Source organism: Onychomys torridus, chromosome 7, assembly GCF_903995425.1.
Source record: "Onychomys torridus chromosome 7, mOncTor1.1, whole genome shotgun sequence".
In the NCBI taxonomy this organism is placed as follows: Eukaryota; Metazoa; Chordata; class Mammalia; order Rodentia; family Cricetidae; genus Onychomys; species Onychomys torridus.
In genome coordinates, this window is record NC_050449.1 from 55,814,886 (window position 1) to 55,832,333 (window position 17,448).

At 53.5% G+C, this 17,448-nt stretch overlaps 1 protein-coding gene and 1 pseudogene across 2 annotated transcripts in view; one reads left to right on the forward strand and one right to left on the reverse strand.

Annotated features, from left to right (window-relative positions):
• Positions 1-904: 904 nt before the first annotated feature.
• LOC118586823 lies at positions 905-4,399 on the reverse strand (annotated as a pseudogene).
• Anp32a (acidic nuclear phosphoprotein 32 family member A) overlaps positions 1,190-17,448 on the forward strand; it is a 37,867-nt gene continuing 21,608 nt past the window's right edge. Inside the window, exon 1 of one of the 2 annotated variants that reach the window (XM_036192152.1) lies at positions 1,190-1,406. In XM_036192152.1, the coding sequence (XP_036048045.1) occupies positions 1,353-1,406 (54 nt within the window). In that variant the 5' untranslated portion in view covers positions 1,190-1,352. Of the gene's footprint in view, positions 1,407-1,947; positions 2,107-17,448 lie in introns of those variants that run through there. The other variant, XM_036192151.1, reaches the window with a different exon arrangement.

A 17,448-nucleotide genomic window follows, 5' to 3' on the forward strand; every position in this document is an offset into this window, starting at 1 on the left:
CTGAATAAAATGCTCAGTTCCAATGTATCCACAAAGATAAAACTACCTTGGGGTATTTGCGGAAGAGTGTAGTCGAAGAGAAACAGACACTACAATACAGTTGTGTGGATGACATTAAACATGTGTCCCTGTTGACAGTCATCCCCGTGATTTGTCCACAGCCACAGATATCCACGCAGTGCATGAAGTCCCAGGGTTGCCCATAGGAAGCTGTAACCCAGTGGCAACCAGGGCTTTTAAGGTCTCTTAAAAACGTAACGTGGTCGAAGAAGAAAAAAACAAAAAACAAAAAACAAAACCCAAAGCAACCAAAAGACCTCGATAAGTGTTCCAGTTAGCGACTCCTTGGCAACTCAGATGTAACCAAACGACTCTGGTGGGCGATTAGAATGAAACGTGCAACGCTCTCTCTCTCTCTCTCTGGACAAAACCTATAAAGCCCGTAAATTATGTGCGGCTCTGAAAATCGGCAGTTACTAGCACCTTCCTTTCGCACTTTTTAATATTCTATACAGTTCTGCATCCGCGGCCTTTTCATTCAACTATTGCCCTACACAAGGTCTCGGGTGGCTCTCGGGGAATCGCTTCTTTTAAAGCTGCCCTGGCAGGACATCAGAATGCCAAGCCTCTGGGTCGCGATCCCGCCCTCGCTCCTCGGAAGGTGGGAACAGCATGCGCTTAGACTTGCTTATTTAATTGCAGGAATGGAAGTAGACCCAGTCCGAAGGGATGCGCCGAGGCAGCAGCCCAGGGGTGTGATCTGTCCTTCCTGCGATCCCAGAATGCGCGCCCTCCCTGGGCCTGCCCGGCGCCCGCGCGCCCCAGGCCTCGTCCGCCCGCCAAGCACCTAGAGGATGCCCCCGCGAGGACCCCGCCCCTCCCGCGTCCACGCACCTGCGGCCCCGCCCCCAGCCACGAACCTTCAGGTCCACGCACCTGCCCTGCCTTCCCTCCCGCCCCCCCGCGCGCAGCCATCAAGCTGCAGCCGCACTCCTCCTCGGCCGCCCGGGTATCTAAAGGGGTCCGTCTCCGGCACCACAGCCAAATGGCTGAGCCTCCCTGGCCCGCTGCGCAGGCCGCCCATTGGACCCTGCCCCCCGCCGCCGCCGTCACCATTGGCTGGCATCCGGAGTCTCGCCACTCGATTGGCTCGTGCTGCCGCCGCTCCACGCCGGAGCCGCAAGTCCCGCCTCCACGGCGATCAGGTTAGTGTGCGCCGCGGGTGCTGGGGGCTCGAGAACCGAGCGGAGCTGGTTGAGCCTTCAAAGTCCTAAAACGCGCGGCCGTGGGTTCGGGGTTTATTGATTGAATTCCGCTGGCGCAGGATCCTCTGCAGAGAGAGAGCGCGAGAGATGGATATGGACAAACGGATTCATTTAGAGCTGCGGAACAGGACGCCCTCTGATGTGAGCATTTGCCAAAAATATCTCTGTCGGTCCATTCTCCTACTTTGTGTTATGTGTGCGTGTGTGTTTGGGGGGAAGGCACTTTTTTTTTATGGAGGGGGTCCGGGGTGGTGTAGGGCTTGGGGTAGGACTGCAAATGAATTGCAAGGTTGGCTTGGGGGGGGGGGGGGCTGTTGCAATGCCATCGGAGCATATTCCGGCCACTGCCGCCGCTGCCCTTGGTGTGTGACTACCTGTGCGTGTGCTCCCGCGTGTGCGGGTATGGGTGCGAGGGTGTGCGTGCGAGTGTGCACCCAGCTGGGGGCCGGCGGGGCGCACGCGTTCGGGTCGGAGGGAACGCGGCGATCTCACCCTCGTCCGAGCTCTCAGCTCCCACGACTAGCGTCTGGATGGAAAAGATGATCGAGGGGAGGAGATGGGCTGCCTCCTGGATTAAACAACAAAAAGGGGGTGTTATATTTTAGAAACGTACCCCCCTTTCCGCCCCCTCCCGCGCCTACCCCCTCCCTTTGCCGTCTCTCTTTCGCTCGCTCGTTCTCTCGCACACAATAAGTTTTGGGATTCGCGGGTCCGGTTTAGTTTCTGATCAATGTGGCCCGAGGCCCCCGGGGAGAGCGCGTGGGGACCCGGCTGCTGCGGAGTTGGGAGATGGCTCGAGTTTAAAGCGCGTCTTCGTTTCTCTGCGGGGATGAGGCGAGAGGTGGGGAGCCATATTTGTAACTTTGTCGTGTTCGTGAACGCGCCCTTTCTCTCCCTCCCTCCCTTTCTCTGCCTGCCTTCCTTCTTCTCCTTTCTCTCTCACTCTTTCCACCCCACCTTTGGGCCAGATGCTGTCTTTTCTCCCTTCTTCCTCGCGGAAAGAGGGGGGGTACCTTAGGAGGAGGGGGAGGGATTGTGGAGTGTGCAAATGCTCAGATAATCCTCACGCCTCCCCAACCACGAGCGTTCGCTAGTGTAAGTTGCCCGAAGGCTGCGTCCCGGTGAGCCCCTGGCCCCGGGCTTCCTCCCCAGATGCCAGCCTTGGCACCCTGATGCCCCATCGGCACCAGCTACCCCACCTCCGGGTCCCTGCTTCTCCCGAGGTGGGCTCCCTGGCAGCCATTCGGCTCCTGGTTAATAAATGGGCACGGGAAACTTTATCAGGACCCGAGGTGCCCAGAGCTGGTGCTGCTGTGGGGACCGGCCCGGTCTACATTCTTGCGGGCACGGCTGGCACGCAGCTCTGGGATGGGCAGTTCGTCTGGCCGTCGCCGTTATGGATTGGGCAGCGGCGGGAGTATGGCAGGAGGAAACTTACACCGGTGGGAATAGGCAGGCTGGGCGCGAGCCCACTGCTAGGGGAAGTAAGGGTGGGTGGGTGACTCGAACGCTACTGTTTATTTTTGTCTCCCTCTCGCTTTCACACACTCGTGGTGTTGTCCCTACGAGTTGGCCCATCCGAGAGACCCTAGCCGTGGAAACCCTAGCCGACTTCCCCTCAAGGCCCGGTCATGGGGAGAAGGGTCTCGCGGGCGGGAAGATTCCCAGGTCCAGCCTGGGGTTCGGGCGAGTTAGGGGCTCGCGCAGCACGTTGCGCTGACCTGTCGCCCCCCAGTCACTTGGCCCCTCGAATCCTGACAAAGGCAGGCCTCGTTTCCTCTTTTCCCCTAGTTCCTCCCTCCAAACCTGAGTAAGACTTTTGAAAACAAGCTCCTTTTCTGCCGTCCGCCCATCCTCACGCAGCTGTGCACTGGAGACGTGCTACAGCCTTATGGCGCGCAGGGCGGGGAGGAGGGGGCGCCGCCAGCAGCAGGACCTGCCGCGGGGCTACCCGGTGGCGTCCCGACCCAGAGCCGGTGCCCGATCCCGGGGGTGGAGGGGGCTGGGTGTGGTGCTGGGGGAGGGAGCCGAAGGCGGGCTTCCCGCGTACTTTCCGGAAGACCCCTGTACGTAGTTGGGGGGCTCCGGGGTCGCGGCGAGTAGGTGCGCAGAAGCGCTGGGCTGGCCCGAGCGATCCCCAGTACTAGCCAACCCGGAGCGAAACGGAAAGCGGGTCGAACCGGCTCTTTAAACTTCCCCGAGTGTGTGCGCTGGGGGAGGGGCGGGCGCTCTGGGCTGGGCGCGATTTCTCACGCTTCGCCCCCTCGCCGTGAGTCCGCGGCCCACTCGCCGGCCCCGGGGCTCCCGGCGGGGTGGGGCGCGCGGGTGGCGGGGGAGGGGGCACTTGCTGCGCATGGGGGAGGGGAGGGCAGAAAGCTCTCGAAAGAGGGACAAAAGGGGTGGGGGAGGAGGAACTGGCTTTTTTTGTTGTTGTTGTTTTTCTGGTTTTTTGTTTTTTCAAACAAACGTTTTTTTGGGAAAACAGATCATTCCGGGGAGCCTCCCTCCCCAGAGTCCCGTCGTCGTCGTCGTCCACCCCTCCCCGTCCCCCGCCACGCACCCACCTTCTGCAACCTCTCTCCCAAGTCGCATCTCGGGGACTGGTGGCCGCGACGCCGCCGAACTAGGACGAGCAGCCATGTTTCCCGGGGCGCCGGCGGCCCGCCCCTCCCCCACGGCGGCCGCGGACCCGGCTCGGCGGGGACCCGGGTGCCCAGCGGAGGGGACCCGGGCGCGCACAGGCGCAGCAGAAGCCCGGCGGCGCGGGCCTGGGGATTGGGTTTAGAGAGGGCGAGGCGGGCCGGGGGCTTTCGACCGGCTCGGACCTGCGGGCCCCTGTCCTCGTCATTTGCACTGCTAGGCCGGCGGGAGACCCAGCCCCAGGGTGCCTGGCATTCTCGGGGTGCAGGGGCGGCCGTCCCCGGCTCTGCGCCGGTGGCTCGCCTGTCGGGCACCGAGCTGCCATTTTGTCACCGTGGCTGTTGTCGTGCTGGGGGTGGGGGGAGAGGCTTACGCCATCGCCCCGACGGCCGCCCTCCAGCGAGGTGGCTTCTGGGGGAGCTGGCCCCAGGGACACCCCCACCCCACTATCGCATTCGGTCTTACGGGGGCTCCCACCCCGCGCCCTGAGAAGGTGACGGTCTCCTTAGCAGGCGCCCCCCCCCCCTCCTCGACTCCCTGTCTCCTCTCACCCCCACCCCCACCCCCGCCCTCTGCTCGGTTTTCCGCGGTGGCTCCCGCTGCGCTCTGCACGTAGTGAAAGGTGGCCTTGAAGGCGAAGCGATTGCTCTGGTGTTTGCGCCTTCGGCGGAAATGATAGGGTGGTGTTGGGGGGGGGGGGGTGAAACTGGAGGGCGGGAGGGGCTCAGGCTCGCCAGTCTAGTAGCCTTAACTGAAGTCGAGGGCGTCGGCCTCCTACCCGGGAGGGACGAGTTGTCGGGATGCTCTGGGGAAACGCCCTCCGGGGCTGGGCTCTCTGGAAAGGTTGGTCGAGTTTCAGGTGGGTGTCGCAGCACCCTGCAGGCTGGGGGAGCTCTCTCGCTCTTTATCCTTTGCCCTCCTCCCCCTTTATTTTCTTGTTTTGGTGGGGAAGGTAGCTAACTACAAACTAACCGCCAGCCTAAACCGAAAGAGAAATAGGACTTTCCTTTAAAAAAAAAAAAAAAAAGTAAACTGTCTTTTTGTGTTGACTTAAGACTCAGGCAATTTGTTCCCAGTGCTGGTCCGGATGTGGGACTCAAACGTGTGGTAGGCACCTCCCTGGCTGTAGGCTGGTGTCTGCGTACAGAGACTAACTTCCTTGGAAGTGGACGGCAAAGGCTGCCATCCGAGCCGGCATTGCATGGTTGTTTTTTTTTTTTTTTTTTTCCAGGCTGACTTACTGCCTAATTGGGTTCAAGTGGCCCGGTATTTGCTCCAATTTATGCAAGCCAAGCGGAGATTCAGGGGCAGAGACCATGGTGTGGTGGTGATCAGTTGAGTCTTGTGACCGGCAGCCGGGGCTGCTTGTTTTGAATCTGAAGTTCCATGGTGAATCTGAAGCCACACAGACCTGGGTTTGAAATTCACCAGCTACACGTACTAACCTGTGGTTTGGGACAGGTTAACTCAGTTTATCTCCAGAGCTTTGCACATATGTCCTGTAAGGTGGAGGCAGTGCTGCTTCCTCAATTAGTGACAAAAATGGTTTGATTTGGCCCTTAGCAGGTGCATCGTTTAGTCTCAGATGCTGGGGGACGGTGAGGGATAACTTAAGGCGTCCTGGAGGTTTAAAATAACTAACAACTCCAACAATAATACACAGTCTCTTACTGTGTCTGGCATGTTGCTAAGTGGATTACACACATCAGTTAATTTATCCTCACAAGGGCACTGTGTTAAGGACCGTTGTTATATTAAATGTAAGGAAACTGAGGCAGAGCTCCAGGTCACTGCCAGCGCAGGACCCAGATTCTAACTCGTTGGACAGACTCAGCTTCTGTACTGCCTTGAAGCACCATGACTAGTTAGTGGTATTTTTGTTAAGCACCACGGGGAAGGGCTTTTTTCTCCTTCAGCCTTGGAGTTATGCCACCTTATTAGCGAGAGGGTGGGTTTGGGTTTGTTGGTATTGAGGGCATTGAAACAAAGCATGGCTTCCTGTTGAAGCTTTAGATGGGGTCAGACGGGCAGGGTGGGTAGGCATTTTAAGGGGAAGCCTTACCTTGGTTTTGAATGTAAATATACATCGTTTTAAGGTCAGATGAATCTGGCCTCTTAGATGTTGGGGGCACACTTTTGGGGTAATGAGAAGACAAGCAGGAGCCATTCTTAGCTAGTGCTTATTTGGGGTCTTAGCTAGAATGCACTTCCTGTTTTTATTTGCCTTCTCTACAGAAAGAACAACTCTGGACAGAATAGGCAGGCTTTTGGTGTTGGAGTGTGGTATGCTAATAACACTGCCAAGAGCCACCTGCCTAACCCTGCCTCCATTCCTTAGGGATGGCAAGGCAGGACAGACAAACTCCCCGCTGTGAGGATGGATCACCTAGGGCTCAGAGTCAACCTCAGAGGCCATCTGTGTGGACAGTAGAGACTGGAAGTTGCATGGCTCTGTAGTTCACTAAAGCCCAAACATGACCTATATGACCAGCTCACCAGGGGAGCGGGTGAAATGCAGATTCCTGGGCTCCACCTCCCTGGGTTTAGGTTTACTGCTGGGTCACTGGACTGCAGCTAAGTGGCTTGTCTTAAGCCACATGAGTTGGAAACAGTTTGTACATATGAACACTAAGGGATTTGATGTGGGACAACAACCTTTGATTCCTCCTCCTACAGATGGGGGGGGGGCGGGGGGGACGACCTGTACCCATTATATTTTGAACTTGATCAATAAAAGAATTACAGGGATGTATGTATCTTTTTGTCATAAAAGCACCTGTGTTGAGTTCTCAAGGTTGCTTCTCAGTGAAGTTTACTGCCTGGAAGGTTTGTTCATCTCAGTCTAGGGGAGGTCCCTGGGGTCCTGTGCTTTGATTTTTTTTTTTTTTTTAAGGCATGTGGCAAGTCCTACATTTGATGGTGCATTGTGGATTTTCCAAGACCTTCTGTATATACCTTTAAGCTGGTTGGATCCTCACAGAACTGAGCCCCAGCTCACCAGCCCCTGTAGGAAGTTGTTCTCATTCCTGGCTCCCTGTGGAGCAACCCTCTACCTCAGAGGTAGAGGAGAACTTTAAACCACCCAATTCCAGGCTTGGAGGCCTACTGAAGGCAAAGCTGCCCTGTATTCAGTGGCTGGCATCAGGATCAGCACAGATCACTGAAAACCCCACGTCACCCCTGGCACCTCCGTCTCAGGCCTGCTGCTCCTCCACTGTGCATGCTTCCTGGGGAGACAACCCACAGCAAAGCAAAATGGCTTTGGCTTCAAAACCCTTGTCTAACTGCTGCCTCTCAGTGCCTGAGCTACTGAGGAGGAGTGAGTGGAAGGTGACATTCCTGACAATAGTTTCAGACCCTGTCCCGTCTCTTGGCTGGGGACACATCAGCAGCCTCTCAAGGTGACTTCCTTGGGACGTCTGCAGTTAGCCTTTCTTCCTATCAGCGTAGTGGAAGAGGTGCCTGACTTGCTACTAACTCACCATGCTGAAGAGCTGGGTGATGTTTACATCAGCTGTCTGCTCACTCTCTTCCCTCTACTCGGGAGTCCAGAGCTCATTGCTGAGTGGCTGTGATTGGCATCTGATGCAATGAACGTGGTCCAGCATTCTGGCCTGAATTCTGACTTGGGGACTTTCCCTTCTGGACTCTTATCTCCTAGTACCGCTCTCCATCAGTGCCCAGCACTTGCTTCCCACAGACAGGTCAAGAACCACGAACTTGACTTATATTACATTGGAATATAATTATACAACGAATACTGAACACCCAGCGTGTTTGAGTGAAAGAAAGGGCATCTGGCTGGCACAGAGGTAGTTACTCACTCAGAACATCTCATTTAATAAAATCTGCTGAAGCCACAGGGGCAAAGCACCCGTGGCCTTCACCCACCTTCCCAGACACAGAAACAGACTCCTTGTATAGAACCAATTGTCCCGACAGTACTAGTGCCTTCTTTCTGTGTGTCAAGCCCTGGGGCGAGGGGTGGGGTCTCAACCTGACTTTGTTTGAGCTCCATGCTGTGCAACTCCCCACCCCCATTCTACCATTTCTTTACCAAACTGGCTCCAGGCTTAAGAGATGACCCCCTACTCTACTAATTCCTTACTCTGGTGTATTTGCACTTTGAGAGTCTTTCTTAGTGAGGAAATTATTGAATACTATTCGAGACTTGGATGTACTCCTCAGCTTTGTCATTAACTGGAGTTGGACAAGTTGCTCAGCTTTTGTCTCGCCATCTAAAGTGAAGGAGGGTGTGTTTAGGGTTGGGGTGTATGTAATTTGCTTACTAGAGTGCCTGGCTGGAATAGACAGATCTCTAGGTTCTACTTTCCACACTGCATAAAACCAGATGTAATCCCAGCACTCAGCTGCAAGCCCGGCACTTCAAGGGTGGAGGCTGGAGTATCAGAAGGCCATCCTCAACTACATGCTGAGCTCAAGGTTAGCCTGTGCTATATAAGACCCTGTCCAAATAAATAATGTGGAGGTGCTGAATTATTAGCTCAGTTCAGTGGTCTTCAGACTTTTTGAGCCCGCTGGTAACATGATCCATACTGTTGCTCAGCACATGTATGTATATACATACATAATACATACATACATATTTTTAAAACTCACTTGATTCTTGAGAAGAAAACACGCTGGTTTAGACTCTTGATTCCACTCTATTACTGTTTGAAAAATTAAAAGTTGGATATTAAAATTCCTTCAGCTGTCTTGTGGTTTGGGTTTGGGAATAGAGCATGTATTTTCTCTGCAGTGAGGCAACAGCGCTTTTCTCAGTTTCTTCTCTCAATTTCCTAACAACCCAGCGCTGGTCCCCGAGTCCCCAGCTGCTCAGGTTACTCTTGTCTATTGTCTACCCCCAGACAACCTCATGGTAAAAGTAGCCATTAGCTTAAGTGCCTATCCTAGATGGGTGCCTGCCAGAGGTATTGGCTATGCCGACGCTCTTTGCTGCCGTGGCCCCTAGCCCTTTATGCTGTACACCAGGAAGGGTACCCACGCTTTCTTTCACTGAGTCAGAGTTTAGAGAAGGGTGCCTAGTGTGGGTCTGTCTCTGTCTCTTCCGTCCCTCACAGTGTCTAGCAGTCTCTAAGTGAGGCTGTGTCATAGTGCCTACCAACGGTCTCGGGCACCGGAAGCACTACTGCTGCCATGCTATGTGGTGGCTGGCAGTCATTTCAAAAAAAGAAAGGGGAGGCGGCCTGGAGAGATGGCTCAGTGGTTAGGAGCACTGACTGATCTTCCAGAGGTCCTGAGTTCAATTCCCAGCAACCACATGGTGGCTCACAACCATCTGTAAGGAGATCTGGTGCCCTCTTCTGGCCTGCAAGGACACATGCGAAGGAAGAGAGAGAAAGGAAGGAAGGGAGGAAGGAAGGAAGGAAGATGAGGCTAGGAAGAGGGCTCAGTGGTAAATCACTTGCCACACTACCTTGACCTGAGTTCAAATTCTCCACCCACATGAAAGCTGGAGATGTGGAGGTGTGACATCTGTAATCTGGGGCTCCAGAGAGGTGGAAACAAGACCAACAATGGAAGCTTGCTATATGCAACAGAAAAAGAGTAGACTCTGCCTCAACAAGGTGGAATTCAAGGACCAGCACCTATGGTTGTGCCCTGAGTACTGTGTACACACACACACACACACACACACACACACACACACACACCCCGGAGAGAGAAGTGACTTACTTTAAAGTAAGTAGTACTCGTGTGTAGGAAAAGAGGTTAGAATCTGGAGATGCCAACTTGCCAGAAGGAGCAGTTCAGTAGCGGCCGTGGGCCCCAGGACGCACTGTAGGGCCAGAAGCAGCTGCAGCTTTGCAGAGCAGCCCAGCCCAGCCCAGCCCAGCCCAGCCCAGCCCAGCCCTCAGTCCTGCACTGCCTTCCCACCATCGTTTCTGTAGAGCGTGATGTGTATGCTCAGCCCTCTCTGGGCAGCTCCTTTTCTCACCGCACAGTGAGAAAAGTGTGAAGCATCCTCTCAGATTGCCTCCTGCTCCTTCTCCTGTCCTGAGACAGCTTCCGCAAGAAAAGCCAGTCTCCTGGTTTCCTAAGCAGCCCTCTTTCCCTTCCCTGCATAGTGGCCCTGCCGTTCCCTCTTGGGGTGTGTGTGTGTGTGTGTGTGTGTGTGTGTGTGTGTGTGTGTGTGTCCGCGCACACGCGCATATGCATGTATGCTATGCTTCTGGAAATCAAAGGACAATTGCAGTTGCTTCTATCCTTCCACCGTGTGGGTCCTGGGAATTAAACAGTCAGGGGTAGCAGCTGGCACCTTTATTTACCTGCTGAGCCATCTCTCCTGATTGCTCTCTAGATTCTTTTCTAGCTGAAGATACTTCTATGGTTGGTCTTAGAGCACTGGACCTGGACAGGGGCAGCACTCTGGACACTGAGACAGGAGAATCACAAAGCCAGCCTGTGCTACACAATCAAGAACTTGACTCAAAACAAACAAACAAACAAACAAACAGCAAAAACAAAAAAACAAAAACAAAAAAAAACCCCAAACCACAAGACCCCCTTGATTGAGCTGTGCCGCTCCGTAGTTGGTGTCTCCCGTCTTTCGGGTTATTGTAACTGCATTTGCCATCCCTGTCTCCTCTCTAAGGAGCTTTGCTTCCTGGATATAGCTCTGGGGATCCGTCAACCTTTGTTTCTTTTCTCCCATGACTCTTGCAGTGTTTGGAGTCCTAGACTTTTGTGAATATATCATTAGTCTTTCTGGACGTGTCCTTTATGGTTCTGGCCACTTCTCAACTTTCTAACATGTTAAACTCAGTCGAATGTGGGACCTGGGCCCCCTCTACTCTACGCCCTTCCCTAGGACATCTCATGCCTTGATACCTGCAGATACTGAGTGCCTGCGCTGTGGTATTTACCTCTTAGCCACACGCCAGCTGGGTACCCAGCAGCACCCTGCATTCAAGTCCAAAGGGAACTCAGACCTCTGTACCCCGCCTGCCCACCCCTCCTTTCTACCCACCACATGTCCTGTTTACAACACTGTCTTCTTACTCTATCCCGGTTGGCCTCTCCACCACACAGTTCTGATCTCTTTGAAGCCAGGCTTCCAACTTCAGATGACATGGTTTGGTTTGGTTTTGCCATCCTGTGTATAAAATTCACCACTGGGATAAAGTCTAAAAATCCTTAGTACGATGAACAAGGTCCACGTGATTCACCCCGCTCTGGCCTTTTAACTGGTCTTTACCCTCCCCTGGGCTTCTAGCACTTTCCCCTTTCATTCCAATCCAAACCACTGCAGCCAGTTTGTAGCTAATTCTCCCCTCCCCTTCCTTCCGGGGAGGGTCTAGGTCAGATTTCTTTTGTTGTAAAACTTTCCTAAGATTTCCCTTGTAATTGCACATACCTGGCCCCGTTAACTAGCATCTCTTTCTCTTGGAGAAAGCCAGTGTGCTTTAAGGGGCCTGGGTTTCCTTCACCCTGGGGTATCCCCAGAGCTCTGCAGCGTACCCACACTTGGCACCAAAGCAGGCATTCTCCTAGTGTTGGAGTGAGGGCGTTGCAGTACTTACGTGGACTGGTTTCTTCTTAACCCTCACTGTCTGGCAGGTAGGAGCTGGAAGCCCTGCTGATTGTCAGAAGTTTCTGATTGAGGTGCCTCCTGATTGAGGTGCCTCGGCGTGGTTGATATGCGGTCTCTCAGCATGTCAGTGGGCTTTCAGGTGTTTTTGTTTGTTTGGTTGGTTTTTTTGTTTTGTTTTATTTTGTTTTCCGAGTCAGGGTTTCTCTGTAGCTTTGGAGCCTGTCCTGGACTAGCTCTGTAGCCTAGGCTGGCCTCGAACTCACAGAGAGTTAAAGGTGTACGCCACCACCACTTGGCTCTTTTTTTTTTTTCTTAAGACAGTGTCTGCCGGGCGGTGGTGGCGCACACGCCTTTAATCCCAGCACTCGGGAGGCAGAGGCAGGCGGATCTCTGTGAGTTCGAGGCCAGTCTGGGCTACAAAGCGAGATCCAGGAAAGGCGCAAAGCTACATAGAGAAACCCTGTCTACAAAAACAAAAACAACAACAACAAAAAAGGCAGTGTCTCACTATAGTTGTGGCTGGTCTGGAACTCTCCAAGATTTACCTGCCTTTGTCATCTAAGTGCTGAGATTAACCGTTTGTGCCACGGCATCTGGCTTGCTTCTTTATTTTTAACTTCGTTATAAAAGCTGTAAAAGAAATGCCAAACGTTGTCTATGTGCTGATCTTCCCAGCCTTGGCATGGGGGGCATGGTGATAGCCTGAGAAGCCAGGAGTGGGCATAGTGAGAGGATCTCATTCCCATATACCAGCGACTCGGCCAGTGGGTACCTGGGTGATTCTCTCTTGCTTTTCTTTGAGAATACCACCAGGGAAGGATCTGCAGATCGGCAATGGAAAGGAAGAAAGAGGTTCAGACGGCTGGTGTGTGTGTGCCTGCCAGTATTGCTGTGTGAGGCTGCAGCTGAGGCTGACTGCAGTCGGCCACAGGACCCAGACCTGGATTTCTCCATTCAGCTGCCTCTCTGCAAAAGTCATGAGGACCGTGGAGGGGAAAGGGGGCTGGCAGGGTGGAGGCAAGAATCTGTTATGTCGTAAACTTAGAGGGCTCAGACATCTGGAGGAGGGACTCGGTCCCACTCACTGTAACCAGCTCGTCGTCACCTTACCCTGACCTTACAGGAGGCCAACGTGACTGTGACTGTGACTGTGACGAAAAGTAAGAGAGGACCGACCCCACAGTCCTGTTCCCTGCCCGTCAGCCATGTCCAAAGCAGCGGCATCAGAATAAGGCTGGGTTCCCCGAAGCCATCCGCACGGCAAACTTAGTTCATTGCATTCCGTTCCTGTGTCTTGGGTGGCTTGGGTGGGGCAGAGGTGTGGGAGGACTAGATTGCAGAGAGTGCTGATGCCTGTCTTGCGGCGGAGCTTGGGTGATAGACAGGAGGAAAGAATGTGGCTAGTGACTCAGACTGCAGCCTCATCTGGGCACCAGAACTACCTACCAGGGGAGTATCTGAGGAACTTCCCAGGCTCTACCCCAACTGCCGAATCTGTCTCTGGGTGGTACCCTAATGCATGTATTTTTAGAAAGCTCTAGGGGGTACTTGGAGGCACAGTTGGGTGTAGCCACATTGAAGCAGGGTGCAGAACTTTCCCAGTAGATAGGAAGACGCATGTTAAATGGAAGTAAAAGAGGAAAACGGAGCTAAAGGATGGTCCGAGCTTTAATGTGCTGGGATGCGAGGACCCATTTGGCCTGTGTCTCTCTCCCTATCCCCACCATGCATTCATGGCAAATTCAGACATGCCCACGTTCTGCCTACCACGCTTGGGGGGTGGTTTACGAACCTGTGTCCCACGAGGCTGATGTCCCACTAGAGTATGTCCAAGAGTGGATCCTGGGGCCTGGGGAGATGGTGGGTGAAATGGTAGGTCATGTAAGCATGAGGGGAAACGGGGATCCTTGAGCTCATTGGCTGGCCAGCCTGGCCTAATCGGTGAGCTCCAGATTCAGTGAGAGACCCTGCTTCAGAAAACTAGATGGAGAATAATGGGGGAAGACAGACGTCAGATGTTGATCCACACAAACATGTGCACACAGCACTCAGGGACTTGGTCATTCCTTAGTCCCAGAGGCTTGAAAGAGCCAATAGGCTTTTAGAACGGAAGTGTGGCTGCTGGGTCCGGGCAGTCGGGTGTAGGAGGCAGGATTTTGATGATATCAGCAGGTCCCTTCTGGGCCTCAGGTACCATTGCTGTAAAGTGGCAAATAACAGCCATGCCTTTTTCTAGGGTCTGTGTCCAGAATGGAAAGAGGATGGTTTGCACTGGGTATGTGAGGCAGAGCCTGAGGGTGAAGGAGCGGTTGGGGAGCCAGCTGAGCTGAAGAAGGCTGTTGCTATGTGGTAGAGGAGCTTCAAAAGCAGATGGGAGACCTGAGGAAAGGAAAGAGCCTCTGGCTTGTGTTGAGGTGGACTGTAGGGAGGAAGGCAGCTTCAGGCATGCTCTGCTCTGGGACTCTGGGGATGAGGCTGCCTGACTGGCCTTTTCCATACCAGCTGCCCCAGGGCGCCAGCCCTTCTGCTTCTCCACAGAGCTCTGGGCTGCTGCTTCTTTATCTTTCAAACAGCTCCCCAGATGCCCCTTCCCCAGGAAGTCCTACTGGACCCACTGGAGGGACCTCTGCCCAGGTGGTATCCAGGATGTGAGGCCATGCACGGTGGTCTGTCTCCCCAGTGGACTCCCCTATCACCTCATGGGAGTGTGCTGTACATCTGGTTAGTGCTTCTCTGTACATTTGCCAGGGAGCATACTGAGGGTGATCGGGGGTCTAGTGTGACATCCTGCAGCAGGAACAGGGAGGTTCCCTGGTGACAGATGCTTCTCAGCCTCCTGCCATGTGGGAAGGGCCCCCTTCCACATGCAGGACCGGGAGCTGGCCTTCCTCTACCATAGGTCTCCCCCTGCCATGAGGATTGGACGTTGCCTAAGGTAGTGGGCTGTCAGTGTGCTCTGGGAGGCTGGGGGAACTTCTGCCGAGGCTGGCCTGCAGCCATGGCAAGCAGCTCCACTCTTGAACACCATCTAGTTTGTGGTTCTGTTGCAGACGTACTCACTCATAGGTATCTTGAGTGAATGCCGGTGTATCTGTTCTTCAGGGTGCATCCGTGAGTCTGGGGCGGTTTCTGGAGCAACCCTCTAGGCTGCTGTGGGATGGGATGTCAGGAGCCCAATTGGAATACTGAGTTCAGGGCACATGTTTGTTTTCTGGGAGCATCCACGGACTTTCTACTCCAGTGGCCAGTGTGGTCATTGTCAGGAGTGGCACAGGACAAGTTCACGTGTGCCCCTGAGTTTGACCAGTGGCCGTTAAACCCTGGCCAAATTAAATCTTGGTTTTGGACATAGAGGGAGGAGACCCTCTGCACAGCACACAGACCTGTATTCCCTGAATGCATTAGCTCCATGAGGGTTATGGGCATGGATGTCTCCGTGGCAAGCAGCCCCAAACCGGCTGATGTTATATGCAGTTATATAACCAGTTCTATGCAGCTTACCTGGCATTTCCCAGATGGCAAACAGTAGTACAGGACTGGAATCCCATCTCCCCTCTGACGACCGATCCCTCTGCCCCCCCCCCCAGCCTTGGCTGCTTCCATTCTTTCGGGGACTGAACACCTGCTGTGTACTGGGTATATTGCAGGCTTTCTAAGTACGACCGTTAAGCATACCGTCACATCACCTGCTGTGCCCACACAGCCTCCCTTCATGAGGAGTCAGTTAATAAACCACCAGAAAAAAAAAAAAAAAAAAAAGAGCTGTGGTCCAGGAGGGCTTCTTGGAGGAGGTGACATTTGAGTGGGCAGCATAATAACCTCTGCTGGATTTGTAGCTTAAAATCCAGCTAGTCAGAAATGTCTTTACTGTTATTTCCCGAAGAACACCCGAGACCCCAGGAGAATAAGATTGAGATCCCAGGAGAATAAAATGTGAATACCTATAGTGGGGGGGGGGGGCAAGAGGATGGCAAGATTAAGGCCTGGATGGGCCACAGAGTAAGTTCCAGGCTAACCTGGGCAACTCAGTGATACTCTTGTGTTAATTAAAAGGTAAAAAGAGAGCCGGGATGTAGCTCAGTGGCAGAGTTCTTGCCTAGCATGCACAGAACCCTGGGTTCAATTCACGGTACTATACAAGACCGGGTTGGGTGGCGTGTGTCTGTAATTCCAGCACTTGGGAGACTGAGGCAGGAGGGATGAGGAGTTCAGGGAGGCAGGGGGAAGGGAGAGGGGGTAGGACAGTTGAACACAGTCGGGTGATCTAAATGAACGTACAAAAGTGGGGACGACTCTGATTTCCTGGCTAGCCAGTATTGTGTTCCCAGCAGCCCTAGGCAGGACCATGCTGTCCCAGCATGTCTTGTTAGCCTCTTGGGGCTTCTGCCTTGAGTGATCTGAACTTTGAAATGCATTTGTTAATTTACCTTTTCAGCTGTGGCTGGGTGTGTTGGAGGGAGTGGACTATGACCACATCTGTCTGTATCTGGCAGCCATCCTTCCAGGCAAGACTAACTACTTTTCAGTAGTCTTTCTTTGTCTGGACGGAGATTCCACCCATTGTGGTAACCTGGTCTGTCTGTCTTTTTTTTTTTTTTTTTTCTTTTCTTTGAGACAGGGTTTCTCTGTGTAGCCTTGGCTGTCCTGTAGACCAGCCTGACCTGGAACTCACAGAGATCTGCCTGCCTCTGCCTATTGAGTGCTGGGATTAAAGGCGTGCGCCACCAGACCCAGCTCTACCCTGGTGTTACAGTGGATCTGGAGAACACCCATCTCTGTTCTCTGGATTCTGTCTACACCTTTCCTGCCTTTACACCCGTGAGTGGAGGCCCAGGTGCTTTGGAGTGGACTGGATAGAACTCTGTACTGCCCTTAGTCTGCACGTGGATGCAGGTTCCCAGTGCCCCTTGCACTGGTATTTGTGGGGAGAGAACTTGACCGGCTTGTCCCAAGGGCCAGGGTGAATCACCTTGGGCCACTGGATTTTACTCAGAGAATTTGAAAGGAGCTTCTGACTCGGGTGGGCCTTCCTGGTGTTTGTGGTGTTCCATAATATTATGCTGCTGTCCTTTGAGCTTTTAAAAGGAAGCGACTTGGTGCTACACAGTGAGGAACAGTGATGTGAGTCTTTTAAATCGTGTTTTGTTTGCTTGGTACTGTTTTATGCCTGTGTGCCAGATGCCTTGTTTAAACTACAGAAGTGCTACAAAGTAGTTAAGAGTGTTCCCTTGTAGGAGGTGAGGGGATGAGGCTACAGAGGCTGCAGAGAGTTCTTGATCAAGGTCATGGCTACTGAGGAGCTGTCCTGGGTGCATAGCCAGGTCAACTTCAGAGCTGTGCATGCAACCTAGAACCTTAGCTTTGACGTGCCCCCCCACACACACACACTTTCCTCCCCTTTTGTCTCACTGTGGACCTGGGTTCTCCTGCAGCTCTCAGCCTCCTGAGTGCTGAGACTGCCAACAGGCCTCAGGCTGTGCCAGGGTCCTGGGGAAGGTCCTTTCTCTTCCTGGCTCTGACATACTTTATACAGTAAGTTTATGCCCACATACCCAGAGACTTTGACTGAGACCTGGAAAGTAGGAAAAGAGACGACATTGTTTTCCAATGAAAGTAAGCTAAAATGTAATTAGGAGCAAACAGGAGCAGGGCTTGGCATCCTCTTCAGCAAGGGCATCAGAGCACCTCCCTACCCTGTTGAGCTAAGCCCTCTCCTGGGATAAGAGGAGGCTTACTTGACCCTTCCTGAGCGCCTAGAGTGAGTTTTGGGTGGCGCCTGTTGCTAGGTGCTTGGTAAACATTACCTTTTGGATCTATTAGCGCACCGCAAGGTGTAGGTTCGACCACTTGTTTTTGAGATAGGAAGACTGGCCCGGGGAGGTCAGGGTGGTAGGCTGGACCTCTCTTTTGTGTGGCAGTGGCCTCTTTTTGCATGCCCCTCCCAGACTAGACACCCTTGGGTCAGGAGGCGAGGACGACATTGTT